The 18819-nt window shown below is 38.6% G+C and overlaps 1 protein-coding gene across 1 annotated transcript in view; it reads right to left on the bottom strand.

Annotated features, from left to right (window-relative positions):
• The window catches only part of NOTCH2 (notch receptor 2), a 175352-nt gene that overhangs the window by 118211 nt on the left and 38322 nt on the right, over positions 1 to 18819 (bottom strand). The window contains exon 2 of the mRNA XM_070467224.1: positions 5675 to 5756. Coding sequence (XP_070323325.1) covers positions 5675 to 5756 — 82 coding nt within the window. The remainder of the gene's footprint in view (positions 1 to 5674; positions 5757 to 18819) is intronic.

Raw genomic sequence — 18819 nt, 5'->3', positions numbered from 1 at the left:
GAGTGCACCAGCAAGGTGAATGAAAGTGGAAAATGCGGAGTCAGGCATGACTTTTGAAAACGCCTTTTGAGGGCAGTACCGCCACAACACACTGGTGACGCACCCTATACTATTCAGTCAGGCTCTGGAATATGTTGAGTATCTCTACTCCCAGTCGCTCAGTCATATCCGACTCTTCGCAACACAATGGACTATAGCCCACCAGGTTCCTCTATCCGTGGGACTATCCTGGCAAGAATACTGGAGTGGGTTGCTATTTCCTTCTCTCTAGAGGATGAAGAAGCAATGGCTCTGGTTTTCTTGGGTGGCATTTGGAGGCCTGGACCACCAGTGCTACTTCCTAATCCTGGCAAGGAAAACTGTTAGTTGTTTAAGTTTAATGTTTCTTAGCATCAGTAGATAAATTTTAGGTGAAATATGACAGTCATGCTTTATAAAATTTTTTATTTATAATAATTGACTTTAAAATGTTTCTACTTAGATACTTTGGCAAAAAGTAGAGATTCTCAAAAGGAATCAACCATTCACAGAAGGTATATAACTCATGGTGATTTTCTACTGTTTCACAAATACTGTGCTACTTACCTCTTAAGCGGTATGCAGAAAATTTTGAAGGACTCTTAGAATTTTATTTTTTACTATTAAAATCAATGGCAGAGTTGTTGTTCAGTGGTTAAGTCGTGTCTGACATTTTGCAACCCCATGGACTCCAGCAAGCCAGGGTCCCCTGTCCTTCATTATCTCCCAGAGTTTGCTCAGCTTCATGCCAGTTGAGTTGGTAATGCTATGTAAACATCTCATCCTCTGCTGCCCCCTCCTCCTTTTGCCTTCAATCTTTCCCAGCATCAGGGTCTTTTCCAATGAGTAAGTCCTTCACATCAGGTGGCCAAAGTATTGAAGCTTCAGCTTCAGCATCAGTCCTTCCAATAAAGTAATGGCAGAGTAACTTAGATCAACTCTCTCATTTATAATAATTATAAACTTCAGGCAAAATATTAAAAGGTACCAGAGAGCAATCAAAGCAGGCAGAAACTAGAAGGGATATGAACCTCAAAGGAAAAAACAAGCTACATATAGGAAACCTACACTTATATACCTTTTTCCCTGAAGGTATTCTCCAGCTCATGAAGCATAAGTGAATGGAGGTCCTATAACAGCCAAGGAGTCAAAGGTATCTGGAACTGTCAAAATTCTTCTGAAAACTGAGGAAGAGAAATCCTGGACCAGACAGAACCAGTTTTGTAACCAGACATGTTACAAAACATGTCATGTAACTCCACAACAAGATGATATGAGGAACACAACAGAAAGCAAGAGCTGGAAGGCTGAAAAGCTGAGCATGGTTCTGGGGAGTCAGAGGTTTGAATTCAAGTCCTACCAAATTAGAGGGGCTTGAGATACACCCCAGTATGTGGTAAACACCTCATACTTTCCACTGAATTCACTGAAGGGTCATACCTTGGGAATAAGGAGTGTATCCAGACTCCAAGTCTTGCCTAAAATACACCATCAGACTAAGAGTGAAACAGACCCTCCACACCAGAACTGAAATACAAGCCTCCATAGCATCAAGCTGATCTTCCAGTAACATTCTATAGTAGAAGATAAATTTTAAAACGCATCACTTATAATATCCAGGAAACAATAAAAACTACCATAAACATGAAGTAAAGGGAAACTGAAAGGGCTGTTGATGGAAACACACCCAAAGACAACCCATATGTTAAAAACTGGCAGGCAAGGACTTTAAATAACTATGATAAATGTGTCCTTAAAAATACACATTTTGTGAATTTTGCAAATTGTAACCTCACCCACTCCCAACACTCTAGTGAACTTGAGTTGCCCACGAGTTTTAATCAAAGAGGGATTTGGAATGGTTTTATTTGAAAGCCTGAGAAAACAACTTGAAAGTGATTAATGACAGCCAAACTTAATTACATATTTACACCTCCCAGTAGGACAAGGGAGAGAATGAAATGTCTTACCTCTGTGTAGTGAGAGGGCTTTATTAAGAGCTGACAACAACTATTTAGGAGCAATAATTGAGTTTTATGCAAGATTACACAGGTTCTTCTTGTCTGGCTCCCAATCTAATCACAGACTGATAGAATACTTAACAGTTAGAAAAAAATAGTTGAGCTGTATACAAAACTAACCTTTAAAAGTACTTGTCCTCATCTGTCAATGTGATCTTATCAAGGATTTCTATAATTTCCATAAACAACCATTATAATTTAGCTAAGTCAATAACATTATGCTCTTTAAAGAGACAGTCAGTTGCCTTCTACTTTAAAACATTTTCCATTAACTCCCACCCACTCACCCCAGTAAAAGAAATTTGGCCTCAGCTCTCTTTCCTTAATCCACTAAGCAATCTCATGAATAAAAAGACAGTCATTAAGTCCTGTATATCTGATGTGATTTTTATAAATCTTCTAAGTGTTCTAATAATCATATACCATTTTGCGAAAATAATATTTACTGAGCAAGCTGGAGTAACTTCTTTCCCTAGGGAAAAAAATTAAAGGTGGTGAAGATATACTGAAAGGTCTGCTAAGTCAATGTTATTTTTACTTAAATTTTGCTTAACATGCTGTGGATGTTGGCTGGCGTGCCACTGTAGGACGAGTGACCTGGCATCCCTGATATTGTTCTTGCTTTTCCTGTGTCCACTTATGTTGATTCTTCTACTCCTGAAGATGCTAATATTACTTTCACTGAAGTAGAGAAACAACCACTTTTTTACAAGCTTTGTTATCCATGTTGGTCTCCCCAGAAGGTGGCCATGCCCATTTTTCCCCTTACTCTGCTTTTCAGAAGGTTGTTTCCCTCACAACAGGGTTGGAAGTCATCTGAGGGACATCTAGGACTATATCTAGAACTATACCCATAAGCAATCCACCCTATCAATAATTAACACATATTCAGCAACAGAATTCTGGCAGCTCCATTTTTGTCAATCACAAAGTGAGTCCCCTGTTTCCTAGCAATGCTTCTTCTGAAAACTGGGGTTAACTTTGTCTCTCTCACCTTGGTTGGAGAGCCTGAGACTCACAGATCTGTTTTTCTCTCCTAAAATGACCCTTAGTGTCCATTCCTGGTATGTGCTCAGAGTTTAGTCTCCTCTAGAATCTTCTCTCCCCATGTCAGACCACAAATATGTAGGCTAACATTTGGAATGTATTTGAAATTCTCCCTACATAAGTCACCAAGTTGAATTATCTCTAAATAATTTAGAACTAAATTGCCTCTCTGTATGATACCAACCGCAGAAAGCAATGGCACCCCACTTCAGTACTCTTGCCTGGAGAATCCCAGGGATGGGGGAGCCTGGTGGGCTGCCATCTATGGGGTCACACAGAGTCGGACATGACTGAAGTGACTTAGCAGCAGCAGCATGATACCGACATCCTGAATACTACATGAAGCAAACAAAATTCTCAGAGGAAAGGCCCAGTCTCTACTTATTTAAGACAAATAGATTTAAAAACATGTGAGATGTATGGGAAGAGTACCATGGAAACTTATATTACATATAAAATAGATAGCCAATGGGAATTTGCCGTATGGCTCAGAAAACTCAAACAGGGGTTCTGTATCAATCTAGAGGGGTGGGATGGGGCGGGAGATGGGAGGGAGGTTCAAAAGGGAGGTGACATATGTATAACTATGGCTGATTCATGTCGAGGTTTGACAGAAAGCAACAAAATTCTGTAAAGCAATTATCCTTCAATTAAATAAATAAATAAACAAGTGAATGATGATACCTATTGAGCATCTTTTGGTTCAAGAAACATATTGTTAAGCACTAGCTATATACCAGACTGAAAATGCACAAGACCAGGACCTCTCATACTCTAGTGGGAGAAACATTATCAACAAATGATCATAATATAATGGGTTAACTACCATGAGATAGCTAAATAATAGAATGAAGCAAGTAACCAAGACACCAGATGCCAAAAAGAGACTAAACAAGATTGCAGTGGTCAATTCTAACGTATTAAGTTCCTTTCCCTATTATCTCCAGTTGTGCTTCCATTCTTAGAGGAGACTACATCACAAGTTTTTGGTTGGATTTTTTTCCCCAGCTAGAAAAACTAAGTGAACGGCCTATAATCAGCTACATAAAAAATTTCATTTCCAATGTTATTTTTATTCCAATCCAAATAACCTATTGTTAAGCTTTACTGTCATCACAGCTTAAAATATTTTCACTTTGGTGAAGAAAATTTTTTCTGACTTGGAAAAATTCTTGTTCATAACATTAAAGAACTTAAATCCCAGTGTCAGAATAGACTTGATTGGAACAAATGTAATTATTACAGTTAAGTTATTCAGCTAAATATCCAGAAAAGGAACAAAACTATGTTGGATAAACTCACTTAAAATGCTTATCAAGCACATACTTCTACCAAAGCAAAGAACAAACACACTCCAAAAGAAGTATTAGAGAAGATAAATGTCATATTACCAAATCTTATTTTCTATTAAAGAAATAGAATGGATACATGTTCCTATCAAAAATTTTCAATTGAGGTAGAAGCGGGGGAAATTATCCATAGGAAATCTAGAGAAGCAATTTAAAAGATTACCTTACAGGCCTTCCTCAAACAAAAAGTATGGCTACACTTCATGATCAGACAGGAAGAAAAGAAACACTCCTGAGAACTAGCCTATACTCCCTAGTCCTATTCCTCATCCTAATTCTTCTCTAGCGTGGCTAGTGTGTGCATGCTCAGCTAAGTCCGATTCTCTGCAACCCCATGAACTGCAGCCACCAGGCTCTTCTGTCCATGGAATTTTCCAGGCAAGAAATACTGGAGTGGGCTGCCATTTCCTAACCCTAACCCTTATTCTTTTAAATCCATATAATGACCTTCACCCACAGCCCCTGCTCCCTACTCCATCCCTACAGGCAAGTGTGCATTTTCTTCTCTCACAGACTCTCCTCCAGAATTGGATATTTTACATTAGGAAAAAAAAAGTGTTACATGGCTATAATATTTACCTATGGTAGGCAGAATTAAAGTTAACATGCATTTGGTATGACTTAAAAACAAGATCAGAGCTAATACATTGAGAATAGATTCTAATCTGAAAACTGAAATTTTCTTAACTGAAAGATTTCTTAACTTAACAATTAAACTGAAAAATGTTAAAGAATATACTCTCTGGGCTTCCCTGATGGTTCAGTGGGTAAAGAATCTGCTTGCAATGCAAGAGACACAGGAGACATGGGTTTGATCCTTGGGTCAGGAAGATCCCCTGGAGGAGGAAATGGCAACCCACTCCAGTACTCTTGCCTGGAAAATCCCATGGACAGAGGGGCTTGGTGGGCTACAGTCCAAAGGGTCACAAAGAGTCAGACATGACTAAGTGACTAAGCACACAGGCAGACACACACACACACACACACACAAGCTATGCACTGAAAGTCTTTATCATGATGGGTAAGACAGTAAGATAAGGGTAAGACAGTAAGTTCTTATTAACCATTTATCTGACATCCAAATCCTCATCTTCCAGAAAATTATATCAGAAAAGTTAGTGAACCAGTAACATTTCACAGAGGTATTAAGTATAGGATAATAGAGCCAAATTTTGCCCAATTTCCTACTGAGGAAAAATAAGATACATGAAAAAAAAAAAAAGAGAGAGAAAAACTTACTTGCAGTATCCTGTACCATTGTGGTAGGTAACACATATTCCTTCATTTACACAGGGCTCATAGCCATCCCGACATTGCAATGCTAAAAATAAAAACAAATGCACATTAGAAATAAGTCACTAATCATAACCCTTAGACATTAAAGAAACATCAAATTCAGATCATCTTTTTATCTTTTGGCTTCTGGGGTCATAAAGTAGAAAAGCTCATCCCAAGAGTCTCTTCCCATAGTAACTGCTCTGTGGTCTTGAATGGCATTCTTAATTCTCTGTGCTTCTCTCTCTCTAGGCTGCTACATCCCTTTCCCAATGACACTATGAAAATTAAAGTTATACTATCCAATCCATGATATTCCACAAGCATCTTGGGATTTGGACACTTCAGATAAGCAATGTAAGGATTCATCAATAAATATTCAGGAAGACTGTAGATACTAGGTCACCATGATATCAACGAATTACTTAAGCCTTCACGTGAAGTTTCAAAACAGGCCACTTCAAGAAGTAATCAGAAACATCAATAATATTCATTCAATAAACTATATTTGAGAGCCTAATGTATACTAGATGCTGTATTAGGATCCAGAAGAAAAGGCAGAAATAAAAAACAGAGAAATAAATAAAACACAATCTCTAACTAACTCCAAGGGGCTCAAACAAAGATGGGGAGTAGACCATGAATAGAGCTTGTAGAAGAGGGGGGATATCAAAGTAAAGAAAATGAAAAGTTAATTTTATATATATATAAATAAAATAATAATTCTCAAACTCTTGAATCCTCATTCCCGTAGTAAAAAGGCACTTCACCATCCTAATTCCCTCCCAAAAGAGACTGCTCAGAAATAAACAGCAATAGCAGAAACTTTCATTGAGTTCAGCCGAAAGAGGAGGAAGTCTACCCAAAGGCTGCCACTTGTTTGCTGGATAGTTACAATACCCTGATCGTTTAGCTTTTAGAGTTAGAATTTTCATCACCAAAATGCTTATCAAGAATCCTAGTAACAATTAGAAAGGGAAGACAGAAAGAAACCTTGTCAAACAATAAAAGCCAAAATCAAAGTCCATGAAACATTTTCTAGAAGATTATGAAGATATTCATCTCCTAGGATGGTTCATATAAAAATACCTGAAAGAAAAAAACAAAAAAACAAAACAAAAACCTGAAAGCAAAATCGAGAAGGCCCTGGTTTTGAGTTTCCTCTGTGCTTATCACTCTATGAATAGAGTGTGCATATCACTCTATGAATAAATTACAACATTAGAGGCTCCAGGTCTGCCCTTCTGGGGCATACTAGCTTCTTCTCACAGCAGGGCCCATGCACAAGCTAGATATTAGAACAACTCCTCTACTAACAGTTACTGCATGAGAACCCTTTGCTTGTCCACTACTGTTAGCAACTGGTGAAAGTTTATAAAAATCTCATCTCTTAAGGTAATAATATTTTTTAAAACTAGTAACAATAGTTAACACACAGCAATATTGTTCTAAAGCACTTATATAGACTAATTAAATCTTCCCCACAACCCTAATGAAGTAGTTAATTTCATTAAACTCATTTCCACAGAAAGCATAAGTGACCTACCTATTGTCACAATCATCAGTTAAAGAGCCAGGATTTGAACCTAGGGAGACTGGATCTCATGAGAGTGTCTGTCCTCTGAACACAGTAATATGCTGCTCCCCACTATGACACTTTTCTTCCCAAACTTGGCAGAATAGGTATTATTATACCCATATATTGGAAAGTGAAGGCCAAGGAGATTAAGAGACCACCTCATTGGGCATTCTACCCTAGCACTAGCTATGACAATACAGGGCTTTACCGACTCCAGCCCCATCTCCATGACAGCTGTTGGGATCACACAAGCAGTCTCTAGGTTGTAATCTGAACAGGCATATGCAGGAACAGGGTCATCTTGCTGTCCATATCCCACTTCCCTGTAGGGCTCAAATGCTCCCTCTTCCCACACTGATAAGCCCAATGCAACAACTATAATTAAAACAGTTAATGTCAGGTTATTTCCTCCATACCAAAGTTCTCAAACTGATTTTTTTATTCTCTTTAGACACTTTTATTAGTTTCAATGAGAACTTCCTGACTTTTTTTTTCCTATTTGCTTTTTTCTTTAAAAAAAAAAAAAAAATCCTCTCAGTAGGAAAGGAATGTCCTGCAGGCACACAGAAAGCCACAGCTCCGTCCTCCCCCTGCAGGAATCCTGGTGCAGTAGAGGGAGTCAGAAGTCCTGAAATCCTGTGCTCACCACAAATGAGCTACACCCCTGCAAGAAAAGCAGAACCTCGTGGGGGATCAATCTCCCAACCTGTAAACCAAATGGGGGTGAATTAAATACTCCTGCAGGGTCCCCTGTGATCCAACAGGGGATGGATGACAGCTCCCTCATTAACAGAATATGAGTGCCATGCCTGGTGCCTAGAGAGCTTTATCCAGAAGGATATAAGAAGCCAGCCACCTGTGACTCAGAAAGCCATGGATGCAAAGGAAAAAAGAAAAAAAAAAAAATCAGTCTGTTCCTATTAAGTGTCCTGGCAAATCATTACACTGACAGGTTCAGAGAAATATAAACAACCTAAAGTCAATATGTGGCAATCAATATAGAAAATAACTTTACAGCCTAGTCTCAGTGAACCAATCAAATTCAGTGACAAAAAGGAGGTGGGCTTACAAGGCTAATAATTAATGCTATGTACAAGGCTAATAATTAATGCTATGTGACTGATCTGCAGGATCATGCTACCTTGAACTTTTAACATTTAGTAAGCCACAGTTCTGGGTGTTCATTGGAAGGACTGATGCTGAAGCTGAAACTCCAATACTTTGGCCACCTCATGCGAAGAGTTGACTCATTGGAAAAGACCCTGATGCTGGGAGGGATTGGGGGCAGGAGGAGAAGGGGACAACAGAGGATGAGATGGCTGGATGGCATCACCGACTTGATGGACATGGGTTTGGGTGAACTCCGGGAGTTGGTGATGGACAGGGAGGCCTGGCGTGCTGCAATTCATGGAGTCGCAAAGAGTTGGACACAACTGAGCGACTGAACTGAACTGAAGCCACAGTTCTCAAACTAGTGTGTATCAGAATCATCTGGAGGGCTTGCTAAAACACAAACTGCCCAACTCCATTCCCACAGTTTCTGAGGGAATCAATCTAAAGGGGGCCTGGGAATTTGGATTCCTAACAAATTCCCAGGTGATGCTAATTCTGCTAATTTGAGGAACCACACTTGTAGACAGCAGTTGTATTAAGGCCTGATAGTCCACTTTAAGGAATCTCCTAAGGCTGTATAATACATTGGAAGTCTTGGATGATGTACATGACAATATAGTGCCTGAATGAACGAACGACCAATTAAAAAAAAGTAAAAATTTGGACACTACTTTGTTCAGGGGCTATTTCTAAAAGAATACTGTAATTATTTGTCATAAAAACAGAAGTTAAAACTTTGATAACTCAAAACCATGATAGTGAGATTGGGAACGACCTCATTTCAAAATTCAATTTACTGTTTCCCAATGTAAAACAGTTAAACTTCATAAAATTTAAAGCAGCTTTATATCTGCAGAGTAGAAAGTGAAATGTTCAATCACACTAATCAAAGAAATGATGCTTAAAGTGTTGTTTTAAGAGACTCAGAAAAACTAGTCACTCACAAAAGGAATGACTTTTTCCAGAATTTTCATCTTAAACTACAGATGTTACTCAATAACTACTGCTTGATAAATATTAATCTCATATACTGTGTATCTGTATGTGCATGCCCCTGCCCCCCAAAAGGGCAAAAACAAAAAGAAGCACTAAATTCCATCACTCCATCACTTGGCAATGTGACACAACATCTAGATGCTAAATTTCACACATTTTCTTTTTTCTTTTTTTAAAATTTTGTGGCTCTTGGGCTTTTCTCTAATTGCAGTGTGAGGGCTTAGTTGCCCTGCCGCATGTGGGATCTTAGTACCCTGACCAGGAATCGAACCTACATCCCCCACATTGGAAGGTGGATTTTCAACCAGTGGACCACCAGGGAAGTCCCCACATTTTCTGTGTATTTGGGGACTAGTTTTCCAATATTCAGAAACATACAAAGGGAATTTCCTGGAGGTCCAGCGGTTAGGACTCTGCACTTTCATCGCCCAGGGAATGGGTTCTATCCCTGGTCAGGGAACTAAGATCCTGAAAGCCACAAAAGCAAAAAGGAAAGGAAAGAAAGGAAGGAAGAATGAAGAAACAAACATACTTACAGTGCATCTACTATGTGATATACAGGCCATGATGTCAGAAAAATCATGTTTTATTAGTCCCTGTCCACATGAACCTTATTTCTACTAGGCAAAGACATAATAAATGAATAAATAAAGTTAACTCACAGTGGTAAGTGATAGATTCTACTGGAAGCAGAACCCAGTTCTGGGATACAATATAACCAGGAAGGCCAGAGGTATAGGGACCTACTTTAGATAGAGTGACTAGGCAAGGCCTCTCTCAGGTGATAAGAACAAGTATCATGATGATACGGGGAAAGAGTGATCCCAAAAAGAGGAAACCAAGTGTAAAAGCCCGAAGATGGAATGAGACTGGTATTCCATGTTTGTATGGCTAGAAATTATTAAACAAAGGGGAGACTAACAGGAGATAGCAAGGAAGGTGGGCAGGGGTTAGACTACAGCTTCTACTTTAGGGGTGAGCACAGACTACTGGGCTGCCCTAAGCAAGAAAAATAATACAACCAGATCTGTGTTTGAAAAACTCAGGACCATGAAATGCTCCAGCGTAATGAAGGGTTTTTTTTTTTTCCTTTTTGATAAAAGCTTATGCAAGGTACTCCTTTTTAGACCAGACTGAAGCTACCCACTTTCTCAGCTCCCCCAAATGCTAAGGACTTTATTTTAATCACCTCTAACCTCCCAGAAGTATCACTTGCAACGTGTCCTTCCACCACTTGCTCGTCTACATACAGTGGCTTTCAGTTCTTATTCAATTCTCAGAAGTTATTCTCAGCTTGGCTTCAGAAGAACCAGCTGAAAGGTGGCTGCAGTTCCTTGGGTGGATACAGTGCCAAGCCTGGCACTTTTTCTTCCAGGGCCAAGTCGCTTCTTAATTCTTCCAGTCTAAGCCCTCACCTGTGCCTTCAAGATCACAGCCCACAATGGGTCCAACATTACCAGGAACCGCTTTGAATGCAGCCTTTAGCTCAAATAGATCACCACGAACTCAGTTCCTTGCCTCCACTAGTATCTCAGCTTCCTCTGATTGCTACTTCCCCTTTAGTATCTAAATTCTGCTCCTTCCTCCCAGCCCAGCTCGCCTCCTGCCCAGCCCAGGAAGCTTCCCCTGGACAGTTCCGTCCTCTCAGGCCAACCCCTACTCTTGTAACACTAATAACTCACTAATAAATGCTAAAAAGTTTAGCATTTAATTCTGTGCTGTCTTCTAACTCTCTCAGCTTTTATACTTCTAAGTTTCTAGAGGAGAGAAACTACTTCTCTTCTGTATAATTGAGGCAATCTAGTTCAATGATTGAAGCATAAATGCTGCAATCAGGATCTCAGCTGGATTTCTAGCTCCCCCATTTACTATCTCTCATCCTCTTTGTGCTTTCATTTCTTACCAGAGCCCTGATAAGAATTAACTGAATTAATGCATTTTAAGAGCCTAGAACAATGTCTTACACATAGTAAGAACTCAAAAAAGGATTGCTCACATAGTAGGAATCCTGCAATGCAGAGGCACCCAAGTTTGATTCCTGGGTCGGGAAGATCCCTGGAGAAGGGATAGGCTACTCACTCCAGTATTCTTGGGCTTCCCTTGTGGTTCAGCTGGTAAAGAATCTGCCTGCAATGTGGGAGACCTAGGTTCAATACCTAGGTTGGGAAGATCCCCTGGAGAAGGGAAAGGCTACCCACTCCAGTATTTTAGCCTGGAGAATTCCATGGACTGTATAATCCATGGGGTGGCAAAGAGTTGGACAGGACAGAGTGACTTTCACTTCACTTACTTTCACAAAGTAGGTACTTGAATTCTTTATAAATTGATTTCATGATAAATGGTGGCTTTAGAGGAACTTCTTGTATCAATCAGATCCCACTTTACACAAACTGAGAAATCAAGAGTCCTAAGAAATTTAGGTCATATTATAAATAAATGGAATGAATTCTTACCAGCTGTCACCAGTAAAGGTCTAATAAAAGAGATACTAAACTACTATCTTAAAAAAAAATCACTCATTGCTTTAAAAAAAAAAAAGGTATAGCACTGCAAGCATAAGGAGAAGTGACTCATGAAAGGTAAAATAACACCAAATATGAGCAAAAATATCATTCAGGTTTAATACGGTGCTTTTAATATTTGTTAAACAACTACTCTTGAGCACAGCCCATTACTAATCATTGCAAGAAAATCAAACAGAGAAAAAAACAATTCCTATCCCTAGGGCCCACACAGTCTAGGGAAGTTAGGAGTAGGGACAGATAGAATATGACCTGCCCAAATGACTCAAAGATAAATAGGAATGAAATAAAAATTGCTTTTATTGTATACCTTTGGCAGGCCTTCTCTCAATATCAATTTCAGAATCACTCCAGAAAGAACCTTTAAGAAATACAACACATGAGATGGATGAAACTGGAGCCCATTATACAGAGTGAAGTAAGCCAGAAAGATAAAGACCAATACAGTATACTAACGCATATATATGGAATTTAGAAAGATGGTAACGATAACCCTATATGCAAAACAGAAAAAGAGACACAGATGTACAGAACAGAATTTTGGACTCTGTGGGAGAAGGCAAGGGTGGGATGTTTTGAGAGAACAGCATCGAAACATGTATATTATCTAAGGTGAAACAGATCTCCAGCCCCAAGGCTGGATGCATGAGACAAGTGCTCGGGCCTGGTGCACTGGGAAGACCCAGAGGAATCGGGTGGAGAGGAAAGTGGGAGGGAAGATCAGGATGGGTAGTACATGTAAATCCATGGCTGATTCATGTCAATGTATGACAAAAAACACTACAATATTGTAAAGTAATTAGCCTCCAACTAATAAAAATAAATGAAAAAAAATTAAAAAAAAAAAAGAAATACAACATAAACCTTTGTTGTTTAAGTACAACTCAGTCCAGACAAGGTTCTAGTATTTATTCATGTTTATCAGCCTCACTTGTATATAAACACAGCAAACAAAATAAACTGTCATTGATTTTAACCAGTTCCAGTGCCTCAGGAGTTTACCCATTTAGGGACAGACCTCAGGTATCCAACTCACTGGAATCGTCCTTAAAAATTTCTCTAGGCATTTACCTAAGTTTTTCCAAGGCTTTTCAGTATCATGTCAGGTACGTATCACTGGTCTAAAAGCCTCCCTTTGTTTTCGGAATCTCTAACATGAGTAATTAAGTCTGCACCCCAGCCAGTGTAATCTGAGCAGCCTTCAAATGTGTTTCACTTGTTGCATTAACATGTAATCGTTTTAAATTGGCATTACTTGCTGCTTTGTAGCCTCTTCAAATAAGCCTCTGTCTGCTGTTTGTCTCACATGATTTTTTTTTTTTTTTCCCCATATCCTGCTCCCTCTGTCTGCAGGATGGTATCTATTTGTGCTTTTATATCCACAGATGACTCAAAAGACATTTTAGTGCCTTGAATGGCTGGGGTTCCTAAAATATGTGAAGAGGAGGTATAGAGGGCCCTTTTAATTTTCTTTTCAACATTTATGCAAATTTCAAGTGGCAGCATTTGAGAAAGATGAAGTCTGAGCTTACACCCTAGGACCTTGGCTGTGGCTGACTGCTGCTATTGCTTCAGGCACATGGTGTCTGGAAGAAGCTCAGTAAAATGAACAAAGCAAAGTTTTCTAAAATGACTGCTTGCATTATTACCAAAAATAGGAGAATTGAAGGCAGACAGGGAGACATCAGGGATTTGCAGTAAGTCTCACAGCACCCTGCAATTTCAAACAACAAAGCTTTCACTAAATTTTTCATTCCATTTTTTTGGGATCAAGCCATGAAAAAAAATCCAAACAAACAGAAGAAGTGCAGAAGCTTCAAATCCCAAGTAGTACATTTAAATAAAAACAAAGTGGAGAAACATCTGTCTTCCTCTTTGAAATCTGCCTTGATAAAAAGGCACATAAATGCAACAAGGGAGATACTAATTTTATTTCCCTGATAGCATTTTGAGGATTTCTATGCCCCTTACAGGTATTATCTAATAGGATATTTGTTTTCTACTTACGAGATACTGATACCAGACCCACAGAAATTGACTTAAGATGCAAGTTTCATAGCAAAATATTTCCACTTTTTTAAAAACTGGTATGCCTTGATCCTAAAGGAAATCAACCCAGAATATTCACTGGAAGGATGGATGCTGAGGCTGAAGCTCCAATACTTTGCGAAGTATTGACTTCGCAACACGACAGACACCTGATGCAAAGAACTGACTCATTGGGAAAGACCCTGATGTTGGAAAAGACTGAAGGCAGGAAAAGAAGGGGACGACAGGGGATGAAATGGTTGGATGGCATCACCGACTCGATGGACATGAGCTTGAGCAAGCTCTGGGAATTGATGATGGACAGGGAAGCCTGGCGTGCCACAGTCCATGGGGTCGCAAAGAGTTGGACACGACTGAGCAACTGAACTGAACTGACGCTTTGATTTGGTTTCCCAGGTGGCACAGTGGTAAAGAATCTGCCTGCCAATGCAGGAGACACAAGAGATTACCGGTCCAATTCCTAGGTCAGGAAGATCCCTTGGAGTAGGAAATGGCAACCTGCTCTAGTATTCTTGCCTGGAAAATTCCATGGACAGAGGAGCCCAGTGGTCCATGGGGTCACAAAGAGTCAGACACACTGAGCACACGCATACACTCACGTCTTGATTTAAGAAAATATAACCAACTAAAAATTAGATTTATAAATAAGGGTATTTTTTATATTATTTATAGCATTTTTGTTTTATAAAGATATTCATCCCAGTGAGTTGATGAATCTTGAATAATCTTTGACTTTAAAAATTCCAGTTTTGTCCTATTTTATAACATTGGATTTATTGCAAAAACAAAATTCATTAACACTTGCTGTGCTATATTGATGTATGCTACATGCTATGTTTTTTCCTTTTTCTTTTGTTTTGCTGTATTTTTTAAGACTGCAGAAAAATTAATTTATGAGTTAAATTTTAATTTCTTAGTTTGCAGGTGAAAATGGACTTACTCTTCCATATGAAATGCAAGATGTGAAAAGTACACATACACTTTTAATTCAGATGTCTTTGCATAACCAGGACCTAGAACACTGCCTGGACCATAGGACGTATATGCAATACTCGTAAGATATTCAATGAACTATCTATCTAAAACTCAGACAAAACCTATTTAAAAACTCAATCATCAGTTTATGTGTCTCAAACATTCTAAAGCTCCAATTTTAATAAGTGTAGGGATACCGTGCTTAATAATTCTGATTTCATATTGTGTAAGAGTAGAAAAGTAAAAGAAGAAGGAAAAAAGGGTGCAAATTTTCTGACCTTTAACAGTGATGAAAAGTTGAGAGAGATCTTCACAAATCTAAAACATCTCTGGAAGTTCCTGTCTTAAAATTTGCATGAACGAAGATACACCCTCACCCATGAATCTTTTTTTTTTTTACCCATGAATCTTAAGCCATGTGTATTATGGTAAGAATTGATTTAAATGGTTTGAATAGAAGCCAAATAATTTACATCTAAATGGCAAATGAAGAGAAACATAGCTATAAAAAATTCCAAGTGAATGCTAAGATAGCATGTACCATTTTCCAGTACCATTTTCCCCATGAGTAGATTCACTGATTTGCACGTGTGCTAGGTCACTTCAGTCATGTGTGACTCTTTGCAACCCTATGGACCATAGTCTGCTAGGCTCCTGTGTCCATGGGGGATTCTCCAGGCAAGAAAACTATAATGAGTTGCCATGCCCTTCTCCAGGGGATCTTCCCAACTCAGGGATTGAACCACTGTCTCTTACACTTCCTGCATTGGCAGGTAGGTTCTTTACCACTAGCGCTATCTGGGAAGCCCAGATTCACTGATAAACATCCACAAAACAATAAGCACCAATATGGTCCAAAGTAGCTCCAATGTATTTCTTCCCTGTAAGTACCTGTGTGCTGTGTTCAGTTGCTCAGTCATGTCCAACTCTTTGCGACCCCATGGACTATAGCCCACCAGGCTCCTCTGTCCATGGAATTTCCCTGGCAAGAATACTGGAGAGGGTTGCCATTTCCTACTCCAGAAGATCTTCCCAACCCAGGTATTGAAACCCCATCTCTTATGTCTGGCATTGGCAGGTGGATTCTTTCCCACTGGCACCATCTGGTATCTTTTTGTAAAGTGTTACTGACCAAAATAGTTAACAAGGTTTTCTTGTCCAAAAGGGTCAGGATCTTGGTGTAATAAAACCCAACAGAGGGTAAGAAGTTATATCATATTTGAATTAAAATTATTCTCTACACAAAGGACTAAATATTTTTGCATTCCTTAATGGTAAAAAAGGCCAATTGAGGTATAACTACATTGTCTTATATCTTCTATTATCTTTCCTGTTCTATGGTCTCTATCTGTTCTGTTATCAGAGACAAATTCTGCCTGTCACCAATTTCCTGTACTTGCAGTAAACACTCCCATTTTAAAGTTTTTAAAAGACTACTTTGTTAAGTACAGTTCATTTTTCAAAAAGTCCTTAATTTTAAATACATGCTTTTAAGTACCCTTGATGGAAAAGAATTTTATAAATACATATAATCTTCTTGCTACCCACCCAAAAGAAACAAAGCATCCTTTTAGCTTAAATTGTTCAGAATGCTTTTTAAACAGAGTAGACAATTTCTACTGTTTGTTAATTTAGAGGTATATCCTAAAAAGAAAGAAATGAGGGACAAAATTATGTCAAAAATGAAAATTAAAACACCTAAATTGTGTATGTTATTATATAAAATTATGGAAACCTCCCCAAACCAAATAGGGAAAACCCAGAGAACAGCTTCAGATTTCTCCATGGGCATCCTTCCTCACAGGAAGGATTTTTAAAAATTGTTGGTTGGCAGCAATAAATGTTACTCCCAAGAATCAAGTCACTGGAACACCATAATCAGTGTATTATGCTAATGCATAATAGGAGGTCTGAATCTTATAGAAAGTCCTATGAAACGTCCTGTAGTCAGGGTTTGCAGAGGCTAAATTCCTAACATTTGGGTTATTTCTCTATTATTATCTGGCTCACAGAGGCCCTATACCTACAGCCAAAACTAAACCCTATTCACCTGTGGACAATATTCAACTCAAAATTCCTTCACACATCACTGAGAATTGTCTAAACCCAAGAGTTCAGAAGGTCCTGAATCATAGGTTCATACCCAGAATATTCCAGATAAGCCCACAAACCAGCACTGCAAGGAAAATATCTAAGTTTGGAGATAATAAGTGCATATAATTCCCATTTCCAGAGAACATGCCTGGGGCAACAATCTTGGAACAGGGACAGGTAACAGAAGGAAAATATAAAATCTTTATTAAATATCAAGGGGAAATGAAAACATGAAACATAGTCCCAAATTTCTACTTTTATTTAGTTTTATTTTCAGTCTCTCCCTTCTTTCTTCAAACACAAATCTATGTCAACTCACACAAACAAAACTTTGGCCCCACAATCAACAGGAAAGAATAATAACAATGCATGTTTAAAAATATTTGATGAAGAGCTGCTAATTTCAAAGCTTAATCAATTTCTCTGAAAAATCCTAGTCCTTCAACTCCAAAAAACTTTCATCTATTCATATTCTTTCTTTACTGTGTGTATAGGCAAGAATTCACCTCTAAGACTACTTAGACTTCTGTGGAGTCACACCAGGGATTTTAATCAGAGCCCAGGTTGGGTGCATGAGACAAGTGCTCAGGCCTGGTGCACTGGGAAGACCCAGAGGGATAGGGTTGAGAGGGAGGTGGGAGGGGGGACTGGGATGGGGAATACATGTAAATCCATGGCTAATTCATGTCAATGTATGACAAAAACCACTGCAATGTTGTGAAGTAATTAGCCTCCAACTAATAAAAATAAATGGAAAAATAAATTAAAAAAAATAAAAATAAAAAAAAAATTAAAAGGCTGTCTTATAGGAAAAAAAAAAAAAAGAACAGCCCAGGACACTAACAGTCACAGTTTGGCCTGCAAGTGCTTGTGTCCATTCCTGCTCTCCTAATTGTTTCTGCAAGAGCCAGAAAGACAGCAAACACAACATTTTGTACACAGGCTTATGTCATTGTACTGTATGTCCCTTTATTGCACTTTATTGCATTTTTACAAGCTGAAAGTATATGGCAACCCTACATGGAACCAATCTGTCAGTGCCATTTTTCCAAAGGCTACTCCTCACTTCACATCTCTGTGCACCCTGAGACATATTTTGGTATTTCTCACAACATTTCAAATTTTTTCATTATCATTGTATTTGTTATGATCTGTGATCAGTGATCTGATGTTACTATTCTAATTGTCTTGGAGTGCCATGTATTGTCCCCATATAAGACAGTGAACTTAATCAATAAATATGTGTGGTCTAACTACTTCACCAACCAGCCACTCTCTTATCTTTCTCCCTCTCCTTGGGTTTCTATATTCCCTGAGACATAACAAAAGTGATATTAAGTCAGTTAATAACTCTGCGATGACCTTTAAGAGTTCAAGTGAAAGGAAGAGTCACACATCTAGCTTTATATCAAAAGCTAAAAATGATTAAGCTTAGTGAGGAAGGCAAGTTGAAAGCTGAGACAGGCTGAAAGCTGAGTCTCCTGCACTAAATGCTTAGCCAAATTGTGAATGCAAAGGAAAAGTTCTTGAAGGACATTAAAAGTGCTGCTCCAGTGAATACATGAGGAATAAGAAAGTAAAATTGCCTTATTGATGATATAGAGAAAGTTTCAGTGGTCTGGACAAGAAGAACAAACCAGTCACAATACTCCCTTAAGTCAAAGCTTAATCCAGAACAAGGCCCTACCTCTTCATTTCTGTGAAGCCTGAGAGAAGTGATGAAGCTGCAGAAACAAAGTCTAAAGCTAGAAGAGGTTGGTTCACGAGGTTTAAGGAAAGAA

Source organism: Odocoileus virginianus, chromosome 5 (genome assembly GCF_023699985.2).
Source record: "Odocoileus virginianus isolate 20LAN1187 ecotype Illinois chromosome 5, Ovbor_1.2, whole genome shotgun sequence".
Lineage (NCBI taxonomy): Eukaryota > Metazoa > Chordata > Mammalia > Artiodactyla > Cervidae > Odocoileus > Odocoileus virginianus.
Note: the sequence above shows the minus strand (reverse complement) of the source record. Positions and strands in the feature narration are given on the sequence as shown.